The sequence below is a fragment of the Vidua macroura genome, chromosome 2, assembly GCF_024509145.1.
Source record: "Vidua macroura isolate BioBank_ID:100142 chromosome 2, ASM2450914v1, whole genome shotgun sequence".
Taxonomy (NCBI): Eukaryota; Metazoa; Chordata; class Aves; order Passeriformes; family Viduidae; genus Vidua; species Vidua macroura.
Genome location: NC_071572.1, coordinates 3,516,625 through 3,543,120, shown reverse-complemented (window position 1 = coordinate 3,543,120; position 26,496 = coordinate 3,516,625). Strand labels below are relative to the sequence as shown.

General features: G+C 38.9%; 1 protein-coding gene across 3 annotated transcripts in view; it reads left to right on the top strand.

Moving 5' to 3' along the window:
• The window catches only part of BRWD1 (bromodomain and WD repeat domain containing 1), a 43,794-nt gene extending 17,710 nt beyond the window's left edge, over window positions 1-26,084 (top strand). Inside the window, exons 20-41 of one of the 3 annotated variants that reach the window (XM_053969960.1) lie at window positions 508-598; window positions 1,521-1,661; window positions 3,092-3,177; window positions 4,052-4,247; window positions 5,425-5,541; window positions 5,640-5,747; window positions 6,084-6,208; window positions 6,307-6,389; window positions 6,742-6,853; window positions 9,925-9,986; window positions 10,755-10,910; window positions 11,463-11,583; window positions 12,902-13,027; window positions 13,569-13,644; window positions 14,108-14,152; window positions 14,266-14,412; window positions 15,138-15,290; window positions 15,564-15,733; window positions 17,099-17,334; window positions 18,119-18,310; window positions 18,783-19,760; window positions 22,366-26,084. In XM_053969960.1, the coding sequence (XP_053825935.1) occupies window positions 508-598; window positions 1,521-1,661; window positions 3,092-3,177; window positions 4,052-4,247; window positions 5,425-5,541; window positions 5,640-5,747; window positions 6,084-6,208; window positions 6,307-6,389; window positions 6,742-6,853; window positions 9,925-9,986; window positions 10,755-10,910; window positions 11,463-11,583; window positions 12,902-13,027; window positions 13,569-13,644; window positions 14,108-14,152; window positions 14,266-14,412; window positions 15,138-15,290; window positions 15,564-15,733; window positions 17,099-17,334; window positions 18,119-18,310; window positions 18,783-19,760; window positions 22,366-23,501 (4,657 nt within the window). In that variant the 3' untranslated portion in view covers window positions 23,502-26,084. Of the gene's footprint in view, window positions 1-507; window positions 599-1,520; window positions 1,662-3,091; window positions 3,178-4,051; window positions 4,248-5,424; window positions 5,542-5,639; window positions 5,748-6,083; window positions 6,209-6,306; window positions 6,390-6,741; window positions 6,854-9,924; window positions 9,987-10,754; window positions 10,911-11,462; window positions 11,584-12,901; window positions 13,028-13,568; window positions 13,645-14,107; window positions 14,153-14,265; window positions 14,413-15,137; window positions 15,291-15,563; window positions 15,734-17,056; window positions 17,335-18,118; window positions 18,311-18,782; window positions 19,761-22,365 lie in introns of those variants that run through there. The other 2 variants (XM_053969959.1, XM_053969961.1) reach the window with 2 other exon arrangements.
• Window positions 26,085-26,496: the final 412 nt, after the last annotated feature.

Sequence of the window (26,496 nt, the reverse complement as noted above, 5' to 3'; positions counted from 1 at the left end):
CCAAAATAAAAAATACAGATTGAATTCATTTCCATGGAAGAACTGGATGAGATTGTGCTCTCTGTGAGACTTTTGGAGGTGATGAATTATAACCCCTTGAAACACTAAACCAGTTGCTTTCAAAAGTACTGCCAGTATTGATCTGTGAAAAGGAGAATTAGTAGCTAAACATCTCTGTTTAAAGCCACAACCATAGGTGCTACCACATCTCTGAGGGTTTTAAGAAGCATTCCCAGTGTTGGGAGGTAGAGTGATTGCAAATGGAAAAATGTGAATTAAAAATGAGGTTGAAAACACAGATTTATATTTTGATGCTTGGAAGGAAGACTTTCTTAGCATCCATATTTTTTACTCTTACCTGGAAATGATAGGATTGTTTAAAGTTAATTGAGCAACAATTACATCTAAAATTAAAAATGGAATGGAGTTGGGTGTGAGAGAGATCCCTTAAAGAGACCAGCATTGTCAAAACAGGTGTGGAATTAGATTTTCATGGCTTTCTTGTAGGAAACAGGAAGAATATCGGATTGCAAAAGGGGAAGAAGAGAGACATCTTTATGCAACAGAGAATAAAAAGTCATTTGAGTCACTGGAAAAGGTACGTGGCAGGAAAAGTGAGCATTCCGTGCTCAAGGACAAGTGGTGGTGTAGAAAATGAAAGCAGAGTTTTCTAATGTGATCTTCCAAGGACCCTGATGATTCAGCTCCCAGCTACTGCAGGACAAGGCTTGATTTATTTTTATGGATACCTGGAATTCTTTTTGCTTTCAGTCTTGCCTGCTTCTCTGTGAGGTATTTGGGAGTAATTTTTAAAGGCAGGATGGCTTTCAGGCCATTCTGGTTTGACTGCAGTTACGCAGTTATTGCAAGTCCTGAGAGCATTCAAGGTCCTGTACTTGAGGAATCACAGGTTATGTTGCTGTTCCTTGTCATTTTAGTTTAGATAACAGTGTTTTGTGTGTGAGGAAACTTCTTCAGACTTCCCTCCTTTCGAGTGCTTTTTTCATCACCTGTTTTGTGGGAGAGACTGGCAAGAAGGAAACATTGGTTATTGTGCTGTTTTTATAAGCTTGTTGTCTGATTTGCTTTGTCTTAAGAGTACAAAATAATTTGACACAAGAATTCTACTGCACGATCCCCTTTACTGAGGGGAGTTGGGGGTTGAAACAAGGTGATCTTTAAGGTCCCTTCCAACCAAAAACATTCTTTGACTCTATGATTTAACACTGTAGGCAGTTAGTGTCTTGATTCTGTAAATACATTTATCAGGTGATGTGAATGGAGCTGTCACAGCAGTTTATAAAGAACAATTTCTTAGAACCACTAATAAATCTTAAATTTGGAAATTTTAAACTTTGGGCTTACATGAAAATTATTTCTTGTGAAAGGGAATTTTAACTTAATCATCCTGTTTCAGTTTTTGCGTTCAGCAGTGCTTTTAGCCACCCTTTCTCCCTCATAAAAATTGCCAGATAAATAATCTTATTTAACTCGTGTTCTTTCCCTTCTTTATAAATTAGAGTGACTCTGAATCTTCATTAATCCAGTCGAAGCGTCGACTGCACAGACGGAAATATTCCAACTACAGAACACGGAATAACATTGAGCAGCTGGAGTCTTCTGAGGAGGAGAGGGACAACAGCTTTGGCTTGATAGAGCAGGTGAGTTCTCCTCTGAGTTTGGATTTTGAACTTGAGCTGCTCAATAAATGAAATTTCATGTAGATGTGCCTTTTCTCTATTAAGCAACCAAACAAAAAACCCCACCCCTTCTCTTTCCAGGGAAAGTATTTCTGTAAGCATCGTCGTTGTTGGCACTTGTCAAACCTGTTGTGTTGCTTTAGTAAGGACAATATTTCCTGTCAGGTTTTAAATGGCTCAACTGGTTTTGCTGAGAATCTTCTAAAGCAAATCCACAGCCCATGTCAAAAGTCTGACGGACAATTGGTTGGCTTCAGGTGACATTTGGAGTTTAGATGTGTTTTAATGTTTTTCTATGGAAATTTTGAAGGTTCTTGCTAATCCACAGGGTCTGTTCCTCTGGCCTGGGGTGACACAGGACTTTGGGGGGAGCAGGAGCTTTTTGTTTGTTCCTGGTGTATTATCAGACTGTAAATGGGTGATAGGACTGCCATTGTCTTGTCTTGCCTTGCCACAAGGAAGTAGTTTTAAACTGGGAAAAGGAGAAGTGGAAGGAGCAGAGAAGCTCAGACTTGCTGGAGCAGTCATTTTGTTAAGGAAGAAGAGTGAACAAAAGGGAGCATGTTCAGGAGATTAGGAAATCTTGCAAGTAAGATGAGGACTGATACTTGGAAATGGACTCTGCTTTCCTTGCCTCTTAATAAAGAATTTCAGTGTATAAAAACAGTAAATCATTTAAATTGAATGTAAAGTTCAGTGAGAATTGAACTTTGATATTGTATTGTATCATCTACACAGTGTATGAGCAGCTTTTAGTGAGAGGACTCAGCTTTGTTACTCTGAAAATGACAGTCAGTTGGACTAATTCAAACATTTGAAGCTACAATTGAAATCTCATGGGATTTTCTCTTATTTTTAATTCTTTTGCTTGACAAAATACAGCTTCACACATGAGCCATGCATTGTACTGACTCAGTTATGAAAAAGACATTTAAAACATTACATTAATGCAAATAGTTGATGAGCAACAATCAGGAAATCAGTAAAGTCATAATGTATTTTGATGTATCTCTACTGTTTAGTGTTGCATTTAAATACATGCATGAGTTCTCTAATTAGTACTTGGTCAATCATTTGATACTTAAAAGGAGGGGGGCAAAAAAAAACCCCTCAACTTGCATAACTAATGAAAAAAAATCATAGCAATGACAGAACATTCCCTTGTTGTGTTGGGAGAGAGAATGTGATTGTTTTTCTTGATCTGTTCCTTTTGTAATGTAAATTCTTCCCAGTCAGATTTTATTATATACTTTACATGGCCTGATTACTTTTATTTCCATTTTAACAACTTTTTACCAAACTTTTTAAAATTTGATAATATGGACAACATGTTTTTAGGTTTCAGACCCTTAAAACATGGGTTTGGCTTGAGTTTGTATTTCTAAATTTAGGAAGCTGAAGAAAGTGAGGGCTCTGGTTCATCTGATGAAGAGGAAGAGTGGAGAAGTGACAAGAAAAGCAACAGTAATAGTTCTAGGTAAAGTGAAGAAAAACATCCCATAATGAGTTTTACTTGAATTTTGACAAATTAAGAGTTGTATGAAAGCTCTGTTGTGCTTCAGATGTGATCATATAACAATAATAATAATGTAAATAATCATATAAGGTATAATCCATATACTCCACTGACACATTGTATTGTTATTTACTGTTCCATTTCACCAAAACCTTTCTATTTTTTAATGTAACTCCGAGTCCCTTTTTTTGTCAGATGGCAAAGAGATGAAAGTCTGGAATATTTCTATAGTATGTTTTGGTCTGGTTTTGGAGGGATGAAAGATTTAGTTTGGGAATTTTTTTTCCCACTTTCATTTGGGGAATTTTTTTTTCCCTTGCTCTTAAAAAAAATTTTGAAAAATCTGATTTTTTAGAAGTTTCTGGTTTTATGTAGAACTGTTACATATATAAGTTTTTAATCACTTCCTTGTGGTTATTTTAGATACTCTCTTAGAATTCTTTAGTACTAGAGATAAAAAAATACTCAGAGAATGATGGTACTCAGAGATCCACTCAGAGTGCATGTGTAGCTGAGATTTGGATAAGTGTAAAGAATTTAAGCAGCAGTGTGTTCCTTAGGAAGTCTCCTAATAAGTCCAGAATTCCATTGCACAAATTTCTTGAATAAAATTACTGATTTTAGAATTCACCAGACTTTATTTGTTTAAAGAAATGTGCTTTGAAATACTGGATTCTCCCAGAAATTCACGTTAAGCTCCGAGTGAAGTAATGGTTACAAGAGGGCAAAGTTGCTTTCAACAACACTTGCTATGTGGTATTTTTCTGAGGGAGTTGAGTGTTCTGAAGCAGTGAGAGCTGGGTTGTGTTTGTGTTCCCCTGCCCTGTGTGGACAGTGACTCCTCGAGCAGATATTCCGACTGGATCGCGGACGCCGGGATCAACCTGCAGCCGCCGGTGCGCACCTCGCGCAGGAAAGCGCTGCGCTACTGCAGCACCTCCGAGGACGAGGTGTCAGCTGAGAAATCCTCTCCTCCCAGGAGGAGGAGGAGGAAGAGGAGGAAAAAACCCAAACCAAAAAAGCAGGAGGAGGTACCATTTTCTTTTTTTTTTCTACACAATCTTCAATTAATTTCTCTCTTAGGGTCTTCATTAGAAACTACTAAAATAATTGTTACGGCCATCAGCCAAGGATCTTTCTGTCAGCACACACAGGGAACATGGGATTGATTTGAGATCATTCCCAGTGTGAGGGATCTGCTGATTTGTAGGGAAGAATCTGCATTCCAGGTGAAGGTGCTTTCATTTTCCAAGTGAAAAGGGTTCTCAAGGTTGATGGTGTTAAAGGGGAAATGTGTTCAATAAATATCAGTACAGAATATCAGCCTTTTCCCAAGGGATAGAACAAGGGGGAAGGCTTTAAGCTGAAGGAAGGCAGGATTAGATTAAGATTAGATTAGGGAGGAATTCTTGACTCTTGAGGATGGTGAGGCATTGGGACATGTTGTCCACAGAAACTGTGGCTGCCCTATCCCTGGAAATGTCCAAGGGCAGCTTGGCCAGGGCTTGGAGGAGTCTGGGATAGTGGAAGGTGTCCATGCTTGTGGCAGGGCATGGAACAAGATGATCTTTGAGGTCTCTTCCAATCCAAACCATTCTGTGACTCTATAACTTAGCTGTCTAGTTTTTTTGCCTTCTTTAATGCATAGGGGACACAGTCACTGCATTGCTGGTAGCAATTTATACTTAGGTTAAATATTTAATTTTTTTGTAAGTTATAATAATTCCTCTATTTTAAGTTACTGATTTTTTTTAAGTTAATTTAAATAATTACCTTAAGTTACAATAACTACTGTTAGTTGTTTTCTCTCATAAAGGAACAAACAAATTCTCTTTTTTAAGCCTGGGATAATTTTGATAAGCTTGGTCTGTTTTTCTCACTATCCTTTCACTTCCTTCGGAGTAGAATCAGTTTCTTGCAGCTTGAATAATTTTTAATTGGGTACTAAGACTGTCATCTAAATTGTAAAACATTCTGCTAAGGCCTGCATAATACTGACGTGCTTACTCAAATCTCCAGATAGGAAAGGAATTTTTAGTATTAGAATTACAAATACAGTTACAACTCAAGCAAAGCCTTGGAGGAATTCTGCTGATACTGTTTGGAAATGCTGTGGATTAGTCCTTTATAAGATAAGGTGTTGTCTGCCAAACCAAAATGGAATAATTTGTTAAGAATTCATGTCCATTATGTCTGTTTTTTGTGAAGGCTGATGCTGCAGCACAACCACTGAACTTGGAGCTGTCCTATGACTGGCACCCTCCAGTCTGGATCACAGACACGGCTCTCCGAAGGTCCCCGTTTGTCCCTCAGATGGGGGATGAGGTAGGAACAAGGGTTAAAACCTTCCAATGCTTGTGATTATTATAATTGCTAAATACAGGAAAACATTCACTGTTTGGGCTTGCTGGGGTTTTTTTTAGGTGATATATTTCCGACAAGGGCACGAAGCTTACATTGAAGCAGTGAGAAGAAATAACATTTATGAACTGAATCCACACAAGGAGCCTTGGAGAAAAGTGGTGCTTAGGGTAGGTCTGCACTGAAGCTTCTGTGGGTTTCTAACAGAGTGTGTGACTGAAGAGTTTTATTATTCTGTTTGCAAAACATGGATTTGTGAGGTTACTAATGTTTCCCTATGGAGAAAGCATGTGCAATTATCAGATTGTCTTCAGAATTTTCTGTGGGAAGCCAAATGACAGACCTGTGTTAAAATCCTAGGGCTGAGAGACTGCCTTCCATTGAAATCTCAAATCTTATTTCAGTATTTTGCATGTGGGTACAGTTGGTTAATTCATGTTAAACTAGCAGTTCTGTGCATGGTCCCTAAGACAAAACTTGCTGAAGCTGTTTGTTGTTACCTGTAGGATCAGGAATTGGTAAAAATTGTTGGAATTAGATACGAAGTTGGCCCTCCCACGTTGTGTTGCCTCAAACTTGCCTTTATAGATCACGCCACTGGGAAACACACAGACAAATCATTTTCCATCAGGTATGTGCAGTTTTAGTTTCCTGAAAAGCGTTTAAGAATATGTTTCTCTTCTTCCTAAAGCCCTGAGGCACTCATGGGTGATGATTTTTTTTATCCAGATACCATGACATGCCAGATGTTATCGACTTCCTTATCTTACGTCAGTTCTACGACGAAGCCCGGCAGAGGAACTGGCAGGCCTGTAAGTGTTTGCTGAGTGTTGGACTGACAGTTTTGAAATCACAAAAGTGTCCTTGGCTAATTGCTGCATGTGCTGTTTGTAGGGTCAGAGGGTTCTCTGGTAGGCAAGAGTCAGAAATTTTGAACCTTGGAGGGACTGCAGTAGATGTAAATACAGTCACCAAAACACATATCCAGACTCTTCTGTTCCCTTTTTTATTTTAAAGCTTAATAACAGACTTACATGCCAGTGAGTCTAGAACTTTAATTATGGGGAGAAATCAAGCAGTATAGTTATCAAAAATTCTTCTGATTGCCTGTGGCAGCCACAGAGTTAAATCCTTCTCTCAGCAGAATGTCTGTGTTTGCTGCAGCCGACAGGTTCCGCTCCATTATTGACGATGCCTGGTGGTTTGGGACAGTGCTGGGTCAGGAGCCTTATCAGCCTCAGTATCCAGACAGTCACTTCCAGTGTTACAGTGTCAAGTGAGTACACAAAGATTTGATTTCTGATGTTACTAGAGTGCCCTTGCTCTCACACAACTGCCTCATTGCTATGAGAATGTATAAATTGTTCACTTAAATTATTTTACTCCTGGTATTGTCACTTCTTAATGGTTTTAAATTGTTGCTGTAGCACAGAGATATGTAATAAGTTGTGGCAACTTGTTAATGAGTAGTAATATGGTAAAAGCAGTTGTTGACCTCTTCACATTTCCTGTACTGAGTAATTCTGAGTCCCTTCCACAAAGAAAGCAATGCAGTTTTCTGTGAACATTAATTATTGGTCTGCACTGACAGTTGGTTTGGGAGTCCTGAATCTCCTCTGTGATTGCTGACATCAAGGTCCTTAGGCCTCAAGTCCTCACACTTTGTCTTTCACATTGTGCACCCTTTTTCATATCAACAAACAGACCTTCACACAAAGGAGGGGAATGGTAAATAAAGATATCTCTGGACTTTAGTGTTCAGACTCAGGTTATTGACATTATCCTGCCCTGTCCAAGCTGTCTGGAATAGAATGACAGCATGGTTTGGGTTGGAAGGGACCTTAAAGATTGTTTTGTTCCATCCCCTTGCCATGAGCAGGGACACCTTCTGCTATCACAGGTTGCTCAGAGCTCCAGACAGCCTGGCCTTGGACACTTCCAGGGATGAGGTAGCCACAACTTCTTTGGGCAACTTGTGTCAGGGCCTCACCACCCTCAGAGTCAAGAATTCCTTACTAGTATCTAATCTAACCCTTCCCTCCTACAGTTTAAGGCCATTCCCCCTTGTCCTTCATTCCATGCCCTTGTGAAGGTCCCTCTCCAGCCTTCTTGTCACCTCCTTTAGGCACTGAATGGATAATTCTGGGAGATTGCTTGGTTTCGTTTCCCCCAGCAAGGGAGGACTGTAAGGAGAATAAACAGTGAATATTCAATATTCCTATTTCCATCAAGCCCAGAGATACTTCCCATGTCTTGTACAGTACAATTAATAGTCACAGTTTCATTGTTGGAGGACTTCTTAATTGCTTTTTCACTCAATGGCTTTTGAACCTGTTGTTGAGCAGAAAGAATGGAAATTTTATAGCTAATAGACAATCCAGTGAGACTGCCAAGGCTCTGTTACATGTTTTGGTTCCTTCTCTCATCTACTTGTCTTCTCTCTCAATGATTTTCCTTGGAGGGAAGGTGGAAGTAACTCCCAGACTGAAATCTTTGCCTGTTACCTTCCCTTCCATATTCCATCCATTCCATGTGTTTTGTTGTGTACCACAGATGTTCCTTAGGAGCAAGTTCAGGTGGGCTTTGGATTTTTCTTGGCCAGTTCCAAATCAAGTTTCCAATTATGAACAAAAGCCTGGTGCCAATTTCCTGGGCTCCTTTCTCCTGTGAGACCTGAAGGATATTTCAGTATTTTAAAGCATCAGCCTTTAACAAAAAGTCTAGAGCTGCTTTGAAGGAAGGAATGCTTTGTTCCTTAAGTTCCTTTTCCAAAAGTACTTTATTCTTCCTGGCCTCACAAACAGCTTTTCTAGAACAGAATCCTAAGAGAGGTGGATGAAAATACCTGGAGTGTTTGGCAGCTCTGTTTAGGTTTTGTGACTTGGCTGGGTCTGTTGCTCTTTTTGTCACACTTACTTCAGTTTATCACTGTTACTATTGTATGGAAAATAAATGAATTTAAGATAATTTTCAATTTCTTTGTTATTTTATTGTCAAGACAATAATAGGTGTTTGTGTAGAAGCAACTTGATTTATTATGAAGTTGCATTACCTGGATGAGTGAACTTAAGCAGAACTAAGTGGGGCTTAAGCTGTACTAAACTCTTGATAAAGAGCTGACATGCAAAATTATGAATTAATATATCCATTTGTGAATATAATTTGTGAAGTATTGTACAATAACTAGAGAGGAGAACTGAACAGATCAATGTTTAGGACTCTCAGTTCATAAAAATCAAACAGACTGAGTGATCCAAGTTTTCCAAGGCATTGGGGAATCCAAAACAGTGGAGAGCTGCTCTTGCCAGAGCAGGGGTTCAGTTATAAAATACTCTGAGCATGATCATTGCAGTTTCCAGTTGGTTTGAAATAAATACACAGGAGGCATTAGACCAAATATCTGAGTTTATTAAGGCATCAGAAGTAGACCTAGGAATTTGGAGAACTCTGACAGGAAACTGCTGGCAAAGCTCTGGAGGGAAATGGGTGAACTGCAGTCTGATCTATTGGTTTCTGGTATGTGCTTATAATAAAAAATAAAAATGGGGGCATAAGGATTAACCCAGCTGTAGGAAAGATCCAGCACTCCATCTGTACAGGGTACTTCTGCCTGTCTGCATCAGTGAGGTGTGAAGCTGATGCAGTCAGACATTCCTTACCTTGGAAATAGCAAAATTCATTGTTATTTTATGTATTTTTAAAAACATGTAAAGATCTGCCCAAATGTGGTGGGATTTGGAGAGATCTCAGAATGATGTTCACACCTCATAGTTCAGTATCAGAGTGAATATCCAGATCTATCAAGAGTACTTGTGTTGCTTTTGCTTTGTCTTGGACCTTAATTAACTTCAGTTCTTCATTTTATATTTATTCTCTTCTTTCTCTTAATGCCCTCTGCTTCATAAATTGAAGTGCTAATGTATGAAATGTCTCACTTCCTGTCCTTCCTTAATCCACAGAATTGCACAACTTCTGTTGTGATCAGCAAAAAAAAAAAAATCTGTGTTTTTTCTCAAATCTTCCCCTTGATGTTATCTCACTCTTCCAAATGTTCAGCTTATTTTTCTTCATCTTCTTGATACAGGCTTTGTAAATTGATTTATGTATTGGGTAAGTTGCATGCAGCCAAAATCAGGAGCACAATTTTAATCTGAAATTGATCAGGAAGAATGTTTCCTGTTTGCTGATTGCCTTTGTTGCTGTACATGTTTATACAGTGTATTTTGTCAATACCTACAAATAGCTGTCATTTAAATGTCCTTATAGCTGAGATTTAAATATGCTTGGAGTGAACACTTCTGAGTCAAGGTAACTTTAATTTTTTTTTTTTTTAACTTGGTGAATCAGATGGGACAATGGTGAAATTGAAAAGCTGAGCCCGTGGGACATGGAACCAGTCCCTGATAATGGTAGGTAGAAACCCTTTAATAAAACAGCTTAATGTGCTTCTCCCCCTTTCCAGTGCCTTTGTTTCATGCAGGAAACATGTGGACCTGAGGTGATTCCTGTCTTAAAGACAGTCTTGATTCAGATTTAGTGAAGTAATTTGAATATACCTTTTTTTTTTTCCCTTTTGCATCTTCCAGAGCAATTTTGAAAAAAAATACTTCAAATGTGTAGCTCTGACTTCTGGAATAAAACCTACTACTTCCAAATAGCAGGTTTCAAAAAACATCTCAAGTTTTAAACTATGAATTTGTTGTAGTATACTGTAATACAAGGGGGTGTAAGAAGAATATAAAAAAAAAAAAATTCCAGTCAGCAAACTCATACTGCACATAGTTTAGAGCCAACAATTTATAAAGTTTGCTGGTCAAATCTAGATTATCTGTAAATGAAAGAGTGGAATTTGTGGTTTGTCTTAATATTTCACTTTTCCAGTACTTGTCAGTACGAGCTGGGAGGGGGGAGGAAAATTTAGGAGATACTGAGGAAGTAGTTACCGAATAAGCTGTCAGAAAGGTAATAAATTTAATTCAAAACTGCAGAAAAACAGAATTTTAAACATTTTTTTGTTAGTATCCATTTTGTATAATTTTTTTCCCCACAGCCTTAGCATTAAACTCTATTTCAAGGCAAGAATTTTTTTGTCAGTTGCAAGCATACAATTATTTAATAACTGTGAGTGCTCAACAATTTATCTTGTTCTCACTCCTTGCCCAATTTGCTCTCTGTAGTTGATCAGCCTGAAGAATTAGGAGCAAGTGTCTCTGTGACTCTGGAAGAGGTGGAGAAGCTCCTGTACAAACCCCAGGAGGGGGAGTGGGGGATGAAGTCCCGTGATGAGGCCTGTGAACGGATTATCCGTGGGATTGATCAGCTCATGACTCTTGGTGAGTGTGAGCTGAGCTTCAGGTGCTTTTCTCCTGATGGTACATTTAGAAACAGCCTGGAATATCCATGGCATCCTTGAAAAATTCCCTGTGATAAAGTACTTTAGTGAGCAAATGTTTTTCTGTGCAGTTCTTTGTGTTTGTACTGAGACCTCTATGATTTTATACACCATTGGTTTTATAACACCCAGCTCAGTTGTCATGGACCTGCGGGCTTTGAAATAGACTAGAATAGAATCCCAGTCCAGTTCTGTCATGGGCAGTGGCACCTTCCACTGTCCCAGGCTGCTCCATGCTCCTGGCCTTGGGCACTGCCAGGGATCCAGGGGCAGCCACAGCTGCTCTGGGCACCCCCAGGGCCTGCCCACCCTGCCAGGGAACAATTCCCAATCTCCCATCCAGCCCTGCCCTCTGGCAGTGGGAACTATTCCCTGGGTCCTGTCCCTCCTGCCCTTGGAAATCGTCTCTGCCTTTCCTACCTCCTTCAGGCACTGGAAGGCCAAAAATGAGGTGAAACAGTTAAATGTTGCTGTTCTTGCTGTTTTTAACCAGACATCTCAGCAGCTTTTGCTGGCCCAGTGGACCTGTGCACGTACCCCAAGTACTGCACGGTGATCGCGTACCCCACGGACCTCAACACCATCCGCACCCGCCTGGCCAACAGGTTCTACAGGTCAGTGCTGCAGGGAGACTCACCTGGGGACTCTCTTCAGAGTTAAAATAAACCCTGACATCCTTTCTTTGAGAAATTCACTGTTTGAAATCACCAAATACTATAAAACTCTCCTTGAAGTTACTTCAGTGCTGATGACAGTTCAGATTTTTAAATGCTGTCCTTGAGTTAACTTTGACCTTCAAGAAAGTTAAGCTCTTGCTATTTTCAGAAATGAGCTTAAATACAAGAGGTGAAATGTTAAATATAAACAGCAGCATTTTAAATGATAAAAACTTAAAGAAGAGATAGAGGGAAAAGTGTAATGATGACAGAGCTCTGGTTTGCTGGATGTGCTGGTCAGCCATAGCTTAAAAATAAATTTTTAACTGTATTCTTCATCTGAAGCTGCATTCAGTGTGTCTGCAAATACAGTGAAGAGACATGAACATTGATTTTCCTTCTGTATGAGATGGAAAAATTGTTTTGGGAAATAATTGGAAGTTCTGTAGGTGAAGAACTGCAGACTTGGGGTATCTCTGCTTCACAGGTATAAGGAATTGGAAAAATGAGTTGTAAAAATGAGTTGAAATTACAGAGTTGTGGCAGCTTATTTCTATCAAGTTATAATTTCAATTTGTAGCAATTTCTCAAATCTGTCATTTTACAGGGGGCACTGTTTTCAGTGGTCAGTTGACCTCAAAGCAAGGTCTTTAAGGGAGAACAGAAAGGGACATCATAGCTGGGATTCTTTAAAAATTTAATTGAACAAAGTTCTTGTCACTCCTTTTTAACTGCTTGTGCTTTGTATTTATTAATTAAAAGTTCCTCAGATATGACTCAACTTGTGTTCCATTTCTCAGGGCTTTGTAACAAGCAGCTTCTGATATTTCCAGAAGAAATGTGATAATTTAGAGTAGTGATTAAATTATATTCTTTCCCCTCCTTTTGAACAAGTCAAATGTAAGCTTTTTAAAAATGCTTGTGTTTTTAAAGATTCCAGGAAATCCCCAGTCCTTGAGATGATTTCAGTGATGTTTTATAATTTAGGGATAAAAAATGCTAGTGCTTACTTGGCCAGCTGAATTAACTGAGTTTATATCACAAACTGTCTCAGGATGAATTGGCAATAATGAGTTAGGAAATGAGTGGTGAAAGATAGACATTGTTGGTTTTGCTTCCTTGGGTTTTCTATATGAAGGAAAAGTTTAAGACTGCCCTAAAGAGACATAGAACAGGACATCTAAATCTAATATAGAGAGAAAATTACAGAGATATAATTTTTGCTGGGTTTAAGCTTTTCTTTGGTATTAAAGGTGCAATATTTTCTAATTTGAAGGAGAATTTCAGCATTGGTTTGGGAAGTCAGATACATTGAAAGCAATGCCAGAACCTTCAATGAGCCTGGGAGTGCAATTGCCAGAGCTGCAAAAAAAATCACCACCCAGCTCTTGAAGTTCATCAAGTAAGTGGTATTTTAATCTAAATAATGCTTGAATCCTGGTGCTTTTGAACAGTGGAATGTAAAAACAGCTCAGTAGCCCTTTGTGGTGAGCCCTGCTTTGACTCTTTCAGTGCACTGGAAGGCCAGCTGTCTAATTCTGAGTGTTACCTTAAATACTGAAATGTTTAGCTTAGAGGCATTTTACCTTTTTCCCTGGTGTTACAGTCCCAGAATGTCACTTGAGATTGAGTATGTTAAGTAGCTCAGCCTGTAAAATGTGACTTCTCTGCTGTCCTGTGTAGAAGTTCCTGTTGTAGCTTGTCTGACTTAATTGAAAGGTTAAAATAAGCTGAGAGGTTTATTTTGAAATGAGTGTGGGCAGCCTTCCTGCAGCTGGGCAGGCCCCTTTCAAATCCCTAATGCTGATTTTTATATTCCATTTAATACTCAGTTACTGTCTTCCCTTTTATATGGAGCACTTGGTTGTGGCTGAGTTTAATTTAGGAAGCAACAACAGCTCTGCTTTTGATATTCCAATAACAGAGATTTAATTGCATTGCAGTGACCAGGACTGTACAAATATTTTTGAATTATGTAGCACAACAGATGATGAACAAGATTGTCATGATGCTGATCTGGTAAGTTGGGTTTCTTGTGAAAAATTCCAGTAATCTATGGTGGTAATAAAATACCAGCAACCACCAAGTATTGTTGGTAAAATTACTGAGTTACGTACATAGGTAATACGAACATGGTCTATATTAGGAATTTTTATTAATGTTTTATGTCATTTATTATCAGTGAATTGCATTACTGGTATTATTTAGTCACTGAAGTTCAAAGCTGTTGAGTAACTTCTAATTGCAATTTCTGATGGTGGTTTTTCCTTTCCTCAAACCACTGAAGATTCCAGACCCCAGCTCTTGTCCTTATCTAGGATATTGCTTCCCAAGTCTCACAGATGCTGTGTTGTATTTTTTATGCTCATCTTCTGTTTTACTGAAAGAATTAAGAAAGAAAACTTAATTTTACCACAGTCTCAAATCTAATGACACTTTCAGCCTACATCACTTTTAAGATAATTGATTTTATTTTGTGCAGGATGATGAAAAATGTGTTCCAAGAACATCATACAGAAGAAGAAAAGTGAGTTGGCCAATCTTTACCTTATAACCCAAATCAGGTTGAGTTTTGTTTTTTTTTTTTGCTGTATTCCAGTAATGCTTTTCCTTTTTTTATTTTTTTTTTTTCCCTTCAAGGGACGGGGCTTAAAAAAAGGGAAAAACCTGAAAAGTAGCTATGATGAAAACTGTTGGAAGAAGCAGTGCATGGAACTGGTGAATTTAATTTTCCAGTGTGAGGATTCTGAACCTTTCAGGCAGCCAGTTGATTTGGATCAATATCCTGTAAGTTGTACTTGATAACCTTAATTGATTCTTTTTTTCTTGCTGTCTTACTGTTCCTTACCTTGTAAGGAAATTATTTTAGAAAAATCTGTATTTTCTTAATTAAAACGAGTTTCTTGAAGGTCTAAAATGTGTTTACTGAGCCTGAGGTATGAATTTGATTTTTTCCCCTCTCTTTTAGCTGTTCATGGTAATCTTACTACCCTCTTAGTCTCTTTTGTTCTCTAAAAACTCAATAAACTTAATTTAATTTAAATTTAATTTAAATTTGAACTTAATTTAAAAAAAAATTCTTTACAGCACATAACTTCTCCTGGTGACTCCACATTTTGAGTTTGAGTCTCACTTTAGGGTTTAAAAACATCTTGAGATTCTCTAAAAAAAAAAAAAAAAAACAAAAATGGGAGAGAAAGGAAGATTGAGGTGTTTAGATGGGGTTTGATTTGGGGTTTTTTGTGTGGTTGTTGTGTTATGGAGCTTTTTTTGGCTGTTTTTTTATACCAGATCTGTTGTTTCTCACAGTAAAATTCATGGGATAATGAAAAAGGAGATTTCACATCAAACTGTCTCAGCAAGTGTTGCTTTCTGCTGTAGTGCTTCTCTTTCCACTGCTGCTGAAGATAATTTGTGTAACTTTAGCTACTTCTAAATGAGAAATAAAATTGAAAAGTGGTTTTTTTCCCTTACACTTTCACAGAAATCTTCGTTTCCTATGTTTTTTATAGGATTACAGACATATTATAGACACTCCTATGGATTTTGGTACAGTGAAGGAAACTCTGGAAGCTGGGAATTATGACACTCCAATGGAACTGTGCAAAGATATCAGACTGATATTCAGTAATGCAAAATCTTATACTCCAAACAAAAAGTCAAAGGTAGCTGTTACTTTCTGGGGCTTTGTGAATGTCTTAATGAAATAAATCTTTATTTTGCAGTTTGTTTATCAGTACTTTTGATAAAGTTGCTGGTTGGGTAGATAGTGGGGAGAAATAAGACAAAAATATTTAATATGTTCATTTCCTGTTTATTTGGTGTTACACAGGAGTGCCTGTGCTTTTCCTATTGCTTTTCTGTGCAGTTTTTGATATTACAAATACTAGTTTTGGAACAAAGGCTCTGTTTTTAATAGAAACCACTCCCTTACCCAGATTTACAGTATGACCTTGAGATTGTCAGCACTGTTTGAAGAGAAAATCCGAAGAATTGTTTCAGATTTCAAAAATGGGCAGAAACAGAATGAGAAGCTACGGAGAAACCAGAGGTACACGAGAAGGTTTAATAATCAAAGCTCAGTGCAGCAGCCCACCAAAATGCTCAGGTAATCAAATTATGGAGGTATAAAGATCTGTCTCAGCTGACTGATACTCATATTCACTCTCACATTTAGTCTGTGAAGAGGGGAACAACTGGTTTTTAAATGATTTGTAACCCCAGTGAGCTTTTTAATAATTTTCATGCAGTAGGAAAAATATGTTAAAAAACAGGGGCTTTTTTATAGTATAAAACTGAGAAATATGAGGAGACAAAAGAGTAAAAAAGGTTGGGTTTTTCTTTAATACTTGAATCAGAAAATCAATGTTTAACTAAAATTATGAGGAATGAAACAAAGATTTGCTTGCTGGATATTTTGCAAAGATGAAAATCTGCATAAATTATGTATTTTGTTACATACAGAATACAGTCAGTCCTATGGAATTTCTATAAATTGTCACTTGCTGTAGCATTCAGTTGGGAGGCAGATTTGCCTTTTCTCTTTTGAAGGCAGACAGATTTTTAACACAATTGCTATTTAGCATAATTAACTCCTGTTCTTAATTTGCATGTGGGACAAAATACAAAAGCTAAATGTGGTGAATCTCTGAAACTGAGCTTTTCCCTTCTGCTGCTGTCCAGTCTTCATTCTCTGGCAGGAAAAGGGTAGGAGTAAGAGTTTTAATTTAAAAAAAAAATCTAATTTCTAATTTTATACTTTAAAATAACCACCCACCAGGATAGGCAGAAATTCTTTTGAATATCATTTGTGCTCAAATCTGGAGAATTGTGTGTGACTGTTCAGAGAGGCACAGCAGAAGTGAGGTTTGGGATAACAGAAATTACACACTTTGTGCACCTGGATGAATGTCTGAAAACCTGCACTGTAAGAAAAAACTGACAAAACAGTTCTGTAAGTGAAAATAATGGACTGAGCAGGATGGCAGGTAGCACTCAGGCATGTGGAGTTAAGGAAGGATCAAATTAGTGAAGTTTTCTTTATTTTAAACAGTAAGGTTCCATCTTCTGTGTGTTGGGAACTCAGTTTATTGTGGAATAATGTTTGCCTGGATAGCATTTAGTTGGAGGCTCATGTGCAACCAGCCTGGTTGAGGCTGGGAATCCAACAGGAATTGAGGCTGCTGCTGCAGTGAAAATAAGAGAACATGAATTTTCTGGAGGACATCCACCATTAAATTCTGTTTCTCAGGGCAGAGAAAGATTCTCTCCTCTTGTATGACTGCCCTAGGAGTGCAGACTGTTATTTAAATGAAAGTTTATTGTTGCCAAGTTAAAATTGTCCCACACCACATTAGTTCATAAAACCCTCCCAGAAATACAAAATCATATTAAATGTTGTTAAAATACATCCTTGCCTTCTCTCTCCTAGTTTTACAACCTCTGTTGCTTTTACTACTTTCACTCTCACTAGAAATCTGAAGCAGAAACCACTGAAGTCTCAGGCCAAACTCGAATCTGAGCAGGAAGATGCTTTTCCTCAGCCTACCTCAAGCAGAGCCGCCTGTGTCACAAGCCATAAACCCAGCACAGGCTCCTACAACCAGAGTTCCTCGGGAGAATCCTCAGATTTTGCCTGCCTGGCATCCTTTGAGAGGAATGGGAAGGCCAGATCCACACCACTGACTAATTGTTCTGCTTTATCATCAGGTCAGAATTTAGAATTGCTGCAGTTTGCACTCACAGTTGTTAAACAAACTTTGTGTTTTTAGCACTGACTTTTTTTTTTTTTTTTTTTACATAATGTTTAGGGTTTTTTTGTGATGGACAGTTTTATGTTTTACTAGATTTTGGACACTTACATTATTTACAGTGAATGTTATAAAAAGATTTGTGTACTGTATATAATTTTTGGCTTTGAAATACAGTAAATTTACTTTCATAAATGAAGAAATCTGTCAACAGGAAAGCACAAAATATTTGATAATTGATGCTATATAAAATACAGGTTGTATGCCCTTATATGTGTGTATATATAGGTGTTATATAAAAGTTCTTATCCACAATTAGCAAATGACAGAAGTTCCCTGGGACTTTAAAGCTTTCCTGTCTTCTCCCCCTACACCTCACCTTGACAAAAATTCAGCTTATTTCAAAGAATAAGAATACAAATTCTGGTAAAATCTGTTTGAAAATATTCTGTGTTTTGGGGTTTTTTTTAAACATGCTTTTCACTTAAATCTGGTGTTTGAAAAGAGCTGTTTTATTTTAATTGAAACTTGAGTACAGGTTAAAGAAGCTTCCTGTCACTGAACACTATGAATATGGATTTTGTTGAGGTATCAGTTTGATTCCTGTAAGACGTTCAGGCACGAGAATGCATTTTAAGATAATGTGAGAAAATTCTGAAGATTCCAGGATCAGCAAAATGTAACTCTTAACTGGAAGCTGTTTAGAATTCTAACTGCCAATTGCTTATTTTTTTTTTTAACAGAGAGTGAAATAGAAGGTTCTGGGGTTTCTTCATCTACTTCCTCTTCATCTTCACCCTCCTCAAGCAGCTCAGAAGACAGCAAAGGCTGTTCTGGGGCTCCTGTGTCCTCCTCTCCCCTGCACAACGGGGTGTGCAGGAGGAACAGCAGTCGCAGGCTGACTCGGAACCGAGCTGCTCAGAGGAAACAGACAGGTGGGGTGCCAGGAGTCTCTTGTGAACAGCAAAAGTCCAAATTGTTATATTTATATTTATAAAACTTTTTATAAATATTTATAAAAATACTATTTATATTTATAAAAATAACTTGAGTGGAGTTAGTATTTTTTTTAATCGTTGTATGTGTAAGATACTAATTTTTTTATTGGTGCTAATTTTGAAGCTCTCAAATACTACATTTAACTTTTTAAAATATTTTTTCACAACTAGAGGAAGAGAGCAGAAACCAAGAGCTTGGTGAGAGGGAATGACTTGCAACATATCTTAAGAAAAAAGCAGCAGTCTATATGAACACAGAATTAATCTGAAATTTATGACAGCAAAAGCACCTGACTCTCACTAGGAATATATTTCATGCATGTCTGTGGGTTGAACCTGTCCCAGTTTTGACAAGACTTCACAGCTGCTATTTCATATTTAAGATACTAATCCCTGCTTTCCTTTACAGGAACACTTCTTCAGGAGAACGGCAATACAAGGAAAACAGTCAGGAAGAAGTTATATGGAAGTGACTCTGAAAATACTTCAGCAGTGACATCCGAGTCCCTCAGCAACAGCAAGGGCAGGCACAGGAAAACCCCACGCAGGAGTGCTGCTGTGGCTGCCAACAAACTGAGGCTGATGAGTGACGTGGAGGAAGAGGTGTCGAGCTCGGAAAGCATCAGGATCTGCAGGAACAGGAAGCTGCCGCACCGGAACGCCTCGGCCGCCGCCAGGAGAATGCTGCTGGAGGGGTCCGAGGATGAGGCAGGCCTGAAGTCTGAGAGTGACAAAGAAATAGAAGAGCAGCTCACCAAGAGGAAAACTCTTTCTCAGACTGCCTGCTCTGCTCCACGAAGGAAATTTGTCAGTGAATCTGAGAATGGAAGCTCGGATTCCGAGCCCGACACGCAGAGCAAGCAGAAGAGCTGGCAGAGCAACGGGCACAAACAGCTCCGGGGCCCTGTCTGCTCTGTGTCTCCCAAAGTGAAAAGTCCCACCTTAGACTTTTCAGAGGAGGACTCCAAAAGCCATAATTCCGAGGATGGGAGCAGCCAAAAGGTTTCTGACCAGTCAACACCTGCACATCACAAGCCTGCAGTGAGCAATTCTGAGGATGAGGCGGACTCTGAGTCGGACAGGTGGAATGGCAGGAAAGTCTCTGGGCTGCAGCTGTCTCCTCCTTTAAAAAAAGCAAAAGTCTTGAGTGATTTAGAGGACACAGCAGAATCTGAAGCAGAAGCCAGAGAGGAGGAGAAGAGTTTTGTGTGGGAGAGCTTGGTGCCCACTAGGATTGTGAGGAATTCCAAATCCAGAGCTGCTTCCAGCTTCCGTCGCTCTTCTGATTCGGACTCGGAGAGTGATTCCAACAACAGCAATTACTGTGAAACTTCTGCAAAAGCAAAGATGAGGAAGAGGAAAGGAAAAACAAAAATAGTTAGAAAAGGTAACATTTTTAAAGTTAATTTCTCTATTTCTCAATACTGAGTAGGTGACAGAGGAAATCTCCAAGAGAGCAGAGTGTTCTCTCTTTGTCCAGCTCCTTGTTTTGAGGGTTTCTGTAACCCAAACCCTCTGGTTTGCAGTTCTGTTACTTTGCCTTAATTTACTGTTAGGATTTTCTGTGCTACAGCAGATTTACAGCTGTTAGTTTCAGTTTGAAGTAACTTTATTGATAGTTTTCCAAAATGAATTTGATGGAAGGGTGTTTAAATTATTCTCACATCCATGGTGTGCAACAGAACCTGAAACTTGAGTTGATGTTGAGATTTTATTTTGTCAATGATGTGTAGAATCCTTAACACAGACAGGCACTTGGCAGAACTAAGATTTATATTCCACTTGTTTCAGAAAGTGAACTTCTTTCATTTTTAGGTTTTATTCTGTAATTTTATCATCACTCAGATCTTTGTGTGGTGGCTGATTATGATTTAGGGAGGTGGTTTGGTTTGGGTTTTTTTTTTTTTTAAGCTTATGAGAATGATGATGATGTTTATTAAACCAAGTCATGTACATTGTGCCTTCATATAATCAGGGAATTGACCTTGATTTGGAATGTAAAGACTGTTCAGATGGTGCTTGGTGCAATCCTTCCAAACCTGTCAATATCCTTTAAGAATCTTAAGGAAATGATTGTTTTTTTAAATAATTACTGTGTCTGTTAAGATGACTCTGTCTTGACAGTTTTCCACAAGGAATATTTACTTGATTTGTCCCAAGATCTTATATTTAATACATATATAGGGGCATACTTGTAGAGTTCCTATTTTTCAAATAAATATGTATTTTTTATATATATATAACTGTAACTATATATATGTATATACTTAACCAGCTAAACAAGTTATGTGGAAGCTTTGCTTTGGTTATTTTTCGTATATATATAATATAAATATCACATAATCTATTTTGATATGTAAAACAGTCTGTATGTAGTTCTGTAATGTATATTATGTTATATATAATATATATTATAGGTATGTAGTGTTCAGCATGGGATTTTATATATCAGAAAGGACTGAAAGCAAAGTTTTCAGATAAATTGTGCCAATACCTTGTGGGCTATAGTGCCCCCTGCAGCTGAGCTGGTTGGAGCTAAGGCTGGATTTTCCTGCCCAGTATCCCAGGTTTGGAGTTTGGCCTGAACTCCAGGACACCCTGATGAACCAAACTTTCATGTCTTTGTGGCTTTTAAAAGCTCTTCCATTTTCTGAGGGAATTTATTGTAATGCTCCCTCTTTTTGCCTGGCTGTAGCTTTGCAGCTTTTATCTCTGGATGTTCAGTGGGGAATTTCAATACATTTTATTATAGATTTGTTCCAAATTTAAGGTCTTATATACAAAGTATAATTTTAATCTTCTGGCAGTGTTGCAGGAAGGCTGGACTTCTTCATTCTTTAGTCCTGTATTCCAGCTACTTAATAATATTGGAGGACAGTAATATTTGTATACAACAATTGTATAATACCTTATACAATAATATTGTATAAGATAAGATCTAACTCTTCTTCTGTTTAGTCTGTGGATTAATTCACCTTTCATACAGCATTTTGCAATGTGCAGCAGAAATATGTTGTGCTTTGGCCATAAAAATCACACAGTACAACTACTACAAGTAGTAATATGATAAAATGATACATAATATTCATGTGTCATTTCTGGAAGCTCATAACAAAGAAAGGAAATTAATTTTCCTTTGAAAACTTAAAAATAGGAATATACTGGAGTAGTACATAAAAAGATCTACATTTAAATAAGGACCAGATTTTGTATGTGAAGAAATTGTTAATATTGGTACTCAAGTTGGACATTTGAATTTATGCTTCATAATTTTCCCCTCTGTTTGTATTTTTAAATTTACTTCAAGAACTTTAGATTTTTTTTATTCATATGTATGGATTGTCTTATTTAGAATGGAAACACTGATCTTCATAGTATATGATTCACACATGGAATATTTGTTTTAAAACACAGCATAAGCAAGTTCTATATTAATTTTAAAAACACTGAATGGAAGATTCACTGTTAGCAGCAATGTGAGTGTTAAAGTCACTAAGGAGCTGAAGGGTTTCAGTGTTCTCCACCTGAAACCATCTGAAATTGAAATTTGAAATCCACATGAAATTTGCGTCCACATGAAATATTATAGTTACTTTTTTAGGATAAAAGGTCTAAAATGTGTAATTAACATTGCAAGTTTTATTCTAGTAAGAAAAATACAACTTTTAATGATACAGGTATTACTAATATGACAGCATTTGTTTGGTGAGGGAATTTGTAATTTCTCAGCTAAATAACAGAGTGATGCTAAAGAAAGCTCTCCTGAGACTGTGAAAAGGTTTCAAAGTGACCATCTCATGAGTTAAAAGTATCCCTGGGATACTGCTGATATTTTTAGTAAAGACTTGTGATAAATTGCACTTAACGGTTGAAATCAAAATGAAATTCAATATCTGTGTATTTCATTAAAGGTGGCAGTGTTTGGGCATAATAAACTAATAATTTCAGGAATGTAAGACATTCAAAAGAACTTTTTCATCTTCCTTTTGTAGAGCAAACGTCAGAGGAGGCTGGCCAGAGTGGCAAAGTGCTGCGGAGCAGGACGTGCATCATCAACTACAAGAAACACATCAGGGTGTCCACTGTGGGGGAGAAGAAGAACCCCCGCAGGTGTGCCACGCTGGCAGCCAGCAAGATCAAGATAATGAGCGATGCAAAGGAGGAATTATCCAGCTCAGAAAGTGTTTACCCAGTCAGGAAGAACCGCAAGCAGCTCCAGGGCAGCGTGTCCTCAGCCTGCAGGAAGAAGCTGTTCAACAGCTTGGAGGTGGAGGCTTGTTCCAAGTCTGAAAATGAGAGTGAGCAGGTTTCTGGCAGGAAAAAACCTTCCTGCCCTGAGTCTTCTGTTTCTAAAAGGAAATACATTATTGAGTCTGAGAATGAGAGGACTGACTCGGAGACAGAGACCCAGAAGCAGAGTGATAACCACACGCAGCCACACAAACCCCTCTGTGCTGCAGCTTTGAATAATTTTGACTACGACTCCTCAGAGGAGAATTCCACAAACCACAGGGTAAAAAATGGGGGAAACTGGGGAATTTCTAGGCAGGCAGCTGCAGCCCACAACCATTGTACGAGTAACTCTGAAGAGGAAGTTGATTCTGACTTAGCTAAACTTGAAACTAAAAATACCAGAGTAGCAGCAAATAAAAAACCCAGAGCTTCTTTCAAGAGATTAAAACGGGTGGATGACTTCAAGGAAACAACAAAATCTGAAATGGGGGGGAAACAAGAGGAGAAAAGCTCTGTCTCCAAGGATGTGGAAGCACCCAGGACTGCAGGAAGCTCCAAAGCCAACTTGACCTGTTTCTCCTCGGACTCTGGAACCGACAGCACCATCTGCAGCGACGCCACGGAAACCAGGAAGCGCAAGAGGAAATCAAAACCCGGCAGGAAAGAAACCTTCACCCAGGACTCCCTGAAGCCTTTCAGGAGGCCGCAGCGCAGGAAAAGGCGGAAAGGCAGCCAGGAGCAGGACTCGGAGGAGGTGGAGTTCGGCGAGTGCCGGCGGGCGCAGCGGCGCTCCAAGATCCGCACGCGCAACGGCGGCCGGCGCACCGTGCGCTACGACGACGGCGGCGACGACGACGACGACAGAGCCCTCGAGGACGCCGGCTGCGAAACGTAACCTTAATGAAAGGATAGCCAGCCCATCTCTTTTATTTTTTTTTATTTTTTTCTTTTTTTTCTTTTTTTTTTTTTAATGGTAATAGCACTAGAACTCCTGATGGGTGCTGGCTGTTCTTTGTCCTACATTTCAGGGAATATATTTATATTTTTCTATGAAAAAGTTATGAATGTGATTAGATGATGACTTTCTCCTTTTTCATATTTTGACTTGCACTTGCCTGCCCATGTAGCAGCATTTAGCACAGATGCCAAAATGTGCCTCATTATAGGGGCAATTTTTTGTCTTTACTGGTATTTTATTACATATAAACAAGAGTTAAGAAATGTTAAAACACTGCAAACAGGTTAATAGCAGTATGTTGAGTATTATTGTTATGGGTGCTGCAATGAAATACTACCTAGGTCATGCAACATTCAAGAACAGATTTCAAACATCTCTAATGCTGTATGAAATCATCTACAATAGTAACAGGCTTCTAAATAATAGTACACACTCGAAAAACCTGGTGGATGCAAGCATTGCTTCCAAAGAGGAATGGAAAGGCTGATAACTTCACAGCTTGATTCAGTGCAGGTGTTCAGTGTTCTGAGCTTGCATTGCTGAGAAGCAGTGACCAGTGAAGAAGTTGATTTGCCAGTTCCAGAGGCTTTGGTGAACAGAGGGTTCTGCTGACAGGTAGTACATCATTAATGTGACTTCTATACTGTAAACTTTTAAGATTATGAAATGCAGGTGAACTCTTGGGCCTAAAGGGTTTTTGTGTGTTTTCTTTATAAAATAGAAAAACAAAAAAAAAAAAAAAAAACCAAAACACTTGTTCTGTTTTCTTTATGCGTGGAAAGCTTGAGGTGCAGGATTCCGACATTCCAGACCTATTTTGCTACATTTCTGTCGTCCCTCCATATTTAAAGTGTTTGAATGTTGGATTTCCCATTGATTAAACCTTACCAGTTTCTGAGCATTGCAGTATATCTCCTGTTTTCACAATGTTTGAGGTGACTCCTGTTGAAAAGAAAGAAAATTTCTCCAGGAAAATATGTGGAAGTCCCTGGTTGAAGACGTATCAACAACAAAAACACACAGCAGCTCTGAATTCTGAGTTTTCCCTGGAACTGTGCTGGTGGGAGCCCCACGATGGCTGCCCCCAGCCCAACACCAGGGAATCTCTGCTCCTTCCCCACTCCAGCGTTCCTCCTCTTCTCTGCAGCTTCCCTTTCTCACACTATGGAAAACTTGGTCCTCCACGATTTCATCATTCAATAGAAGATGTGACAGAGTAGCAGAGTTATCCAAATCTAGCTCATGTGAAGTGAAATAGCAAGTTTGGGAATTGAGTTGGACTGGTAGTGGGATCCAGAAGGGTTTGGGAGGTAAAAAAATTAGTGCAGCTGCACAGTCGTGGTGAATAATGACAGAACTCCTTGTACAAATGGAAATGCATCATGGAAAAGGGAGCTGGCATCAGTGAGAGCAACTTCTCCAACACCCTCACTGACACTGTCTGCTTTTACCATCACTTTTGCTATCCCAGATGTTACCTCAGCACAGAGAAATACTCTTTTTTTTTTTTTTTTTTTCTTCCTTAAAACTTCCATGTGAAGTCCAAAAATAATTTAAATGGTTCTTGCCCCAGGAAGTTTTATTTAGAGCATAGTCTTCAATAGGATGCAGCAGAATTTTGTGAATTCAAGATGAATGTTTATCTGGATTATTTGGTTTCTAAAATACAAACACAGTTGTGTTTAGTGATAAAACTTGATGGTGGCTTTGTGTTTTCTTTGAAGAGCAAACTTTGTTCTAAGGTAGTAAGTCCACTATTTTTTTTCTATTTTCTATTTTTAAACTTTATTGTTTAGCAGCTGCTGCTTCTCAGTGTTCTCTGGAGTACAACTACTCAAATTTGGGAATAACCGAACTGAACATCAGAGTTTTTATTAATTTTCAGTTTGAACAGCTAAAATTGGGCTGGTAGGTTTGAATTTCTAATCTAGGTTTAGATTTACAAAGCTGGTTTTCTTTCAGGGGCTGTATTCTGTCACTGCACACACAGGTTCATGATCCCTGAAAGCGGGGGGAGGTTCTGGCCTTTGGAGCTGCAGATCCCAGAGGGAGTCACTGCCTTAGGGATCCTGACACTTTTATTTTCTAGGCAAAGCATTTGCTGGTCTGTATTTCCTAATTTTATACACATCGTGGGAAGAGAAATTATTAAACTGGAAAGGTATTTTGAGTCTTCCACCCTTTAAGAGTTTATTTATTTTTAATTTATTAAAGGAGCATGGTGGCTCTTGTAGAACTGGCAGTCCTTTCACCTTCTTTAAGTGAGCATTTTAGGTTTGGTCTAGCTGTACTCAGGGACGTGAATTAGTAGACCTTTAAAAGTAGGATCTTTATTTAATGTGACTTTTGGGAGTTTGGTTTGTTTCAGAGCAGGACCTGAGTCTGTGATGGTGATCAGGCAGCAGGAGCAGAGGGAAATGTTAAAGTGCAGGACAGAATCGTAAAGGAATCAAATTCTTTCATGTTATAGGCTTTGATGATGTACATGTGTTAGTGGACCAAAGTAAAGCTGTACATACACCTCGAATGTCACCGTGCTCTTCTGTGGTTCAACCAGGCCAAGGGACAACAACCCCGTGGGGCTGGAAAGCTGGGAAAGGCCCTGGGGGTGCTGGTGCCAGGGGCTGGACACGAGCCCAGGGGTGCCCAGGGGGGCAAGAGGCCACTGGCAGCAGGGCTGGGTGAGGAATTGTGTGTCCAGCAGGAGCAGGGCAGGGATTGTCCCTCTGGGCTGGCTCTGAGAGGCCCCTCGAGGGCTGTGTCCAGTTCTGGTCCTGCAGGAGAGACCTGGAGGGGCTGGAGCGTGTCCAGGGCAGGGAAGGGAGCTGGGAAGGGGCTGGAGAATTCCTGAGGGAGCTGGGAAGGGGCTGAGCCTGGAGCAAAGGAGGCTCAGGGGGGACCTTGTGGCTCTGCACAGCTCCTGCCAGGAGGG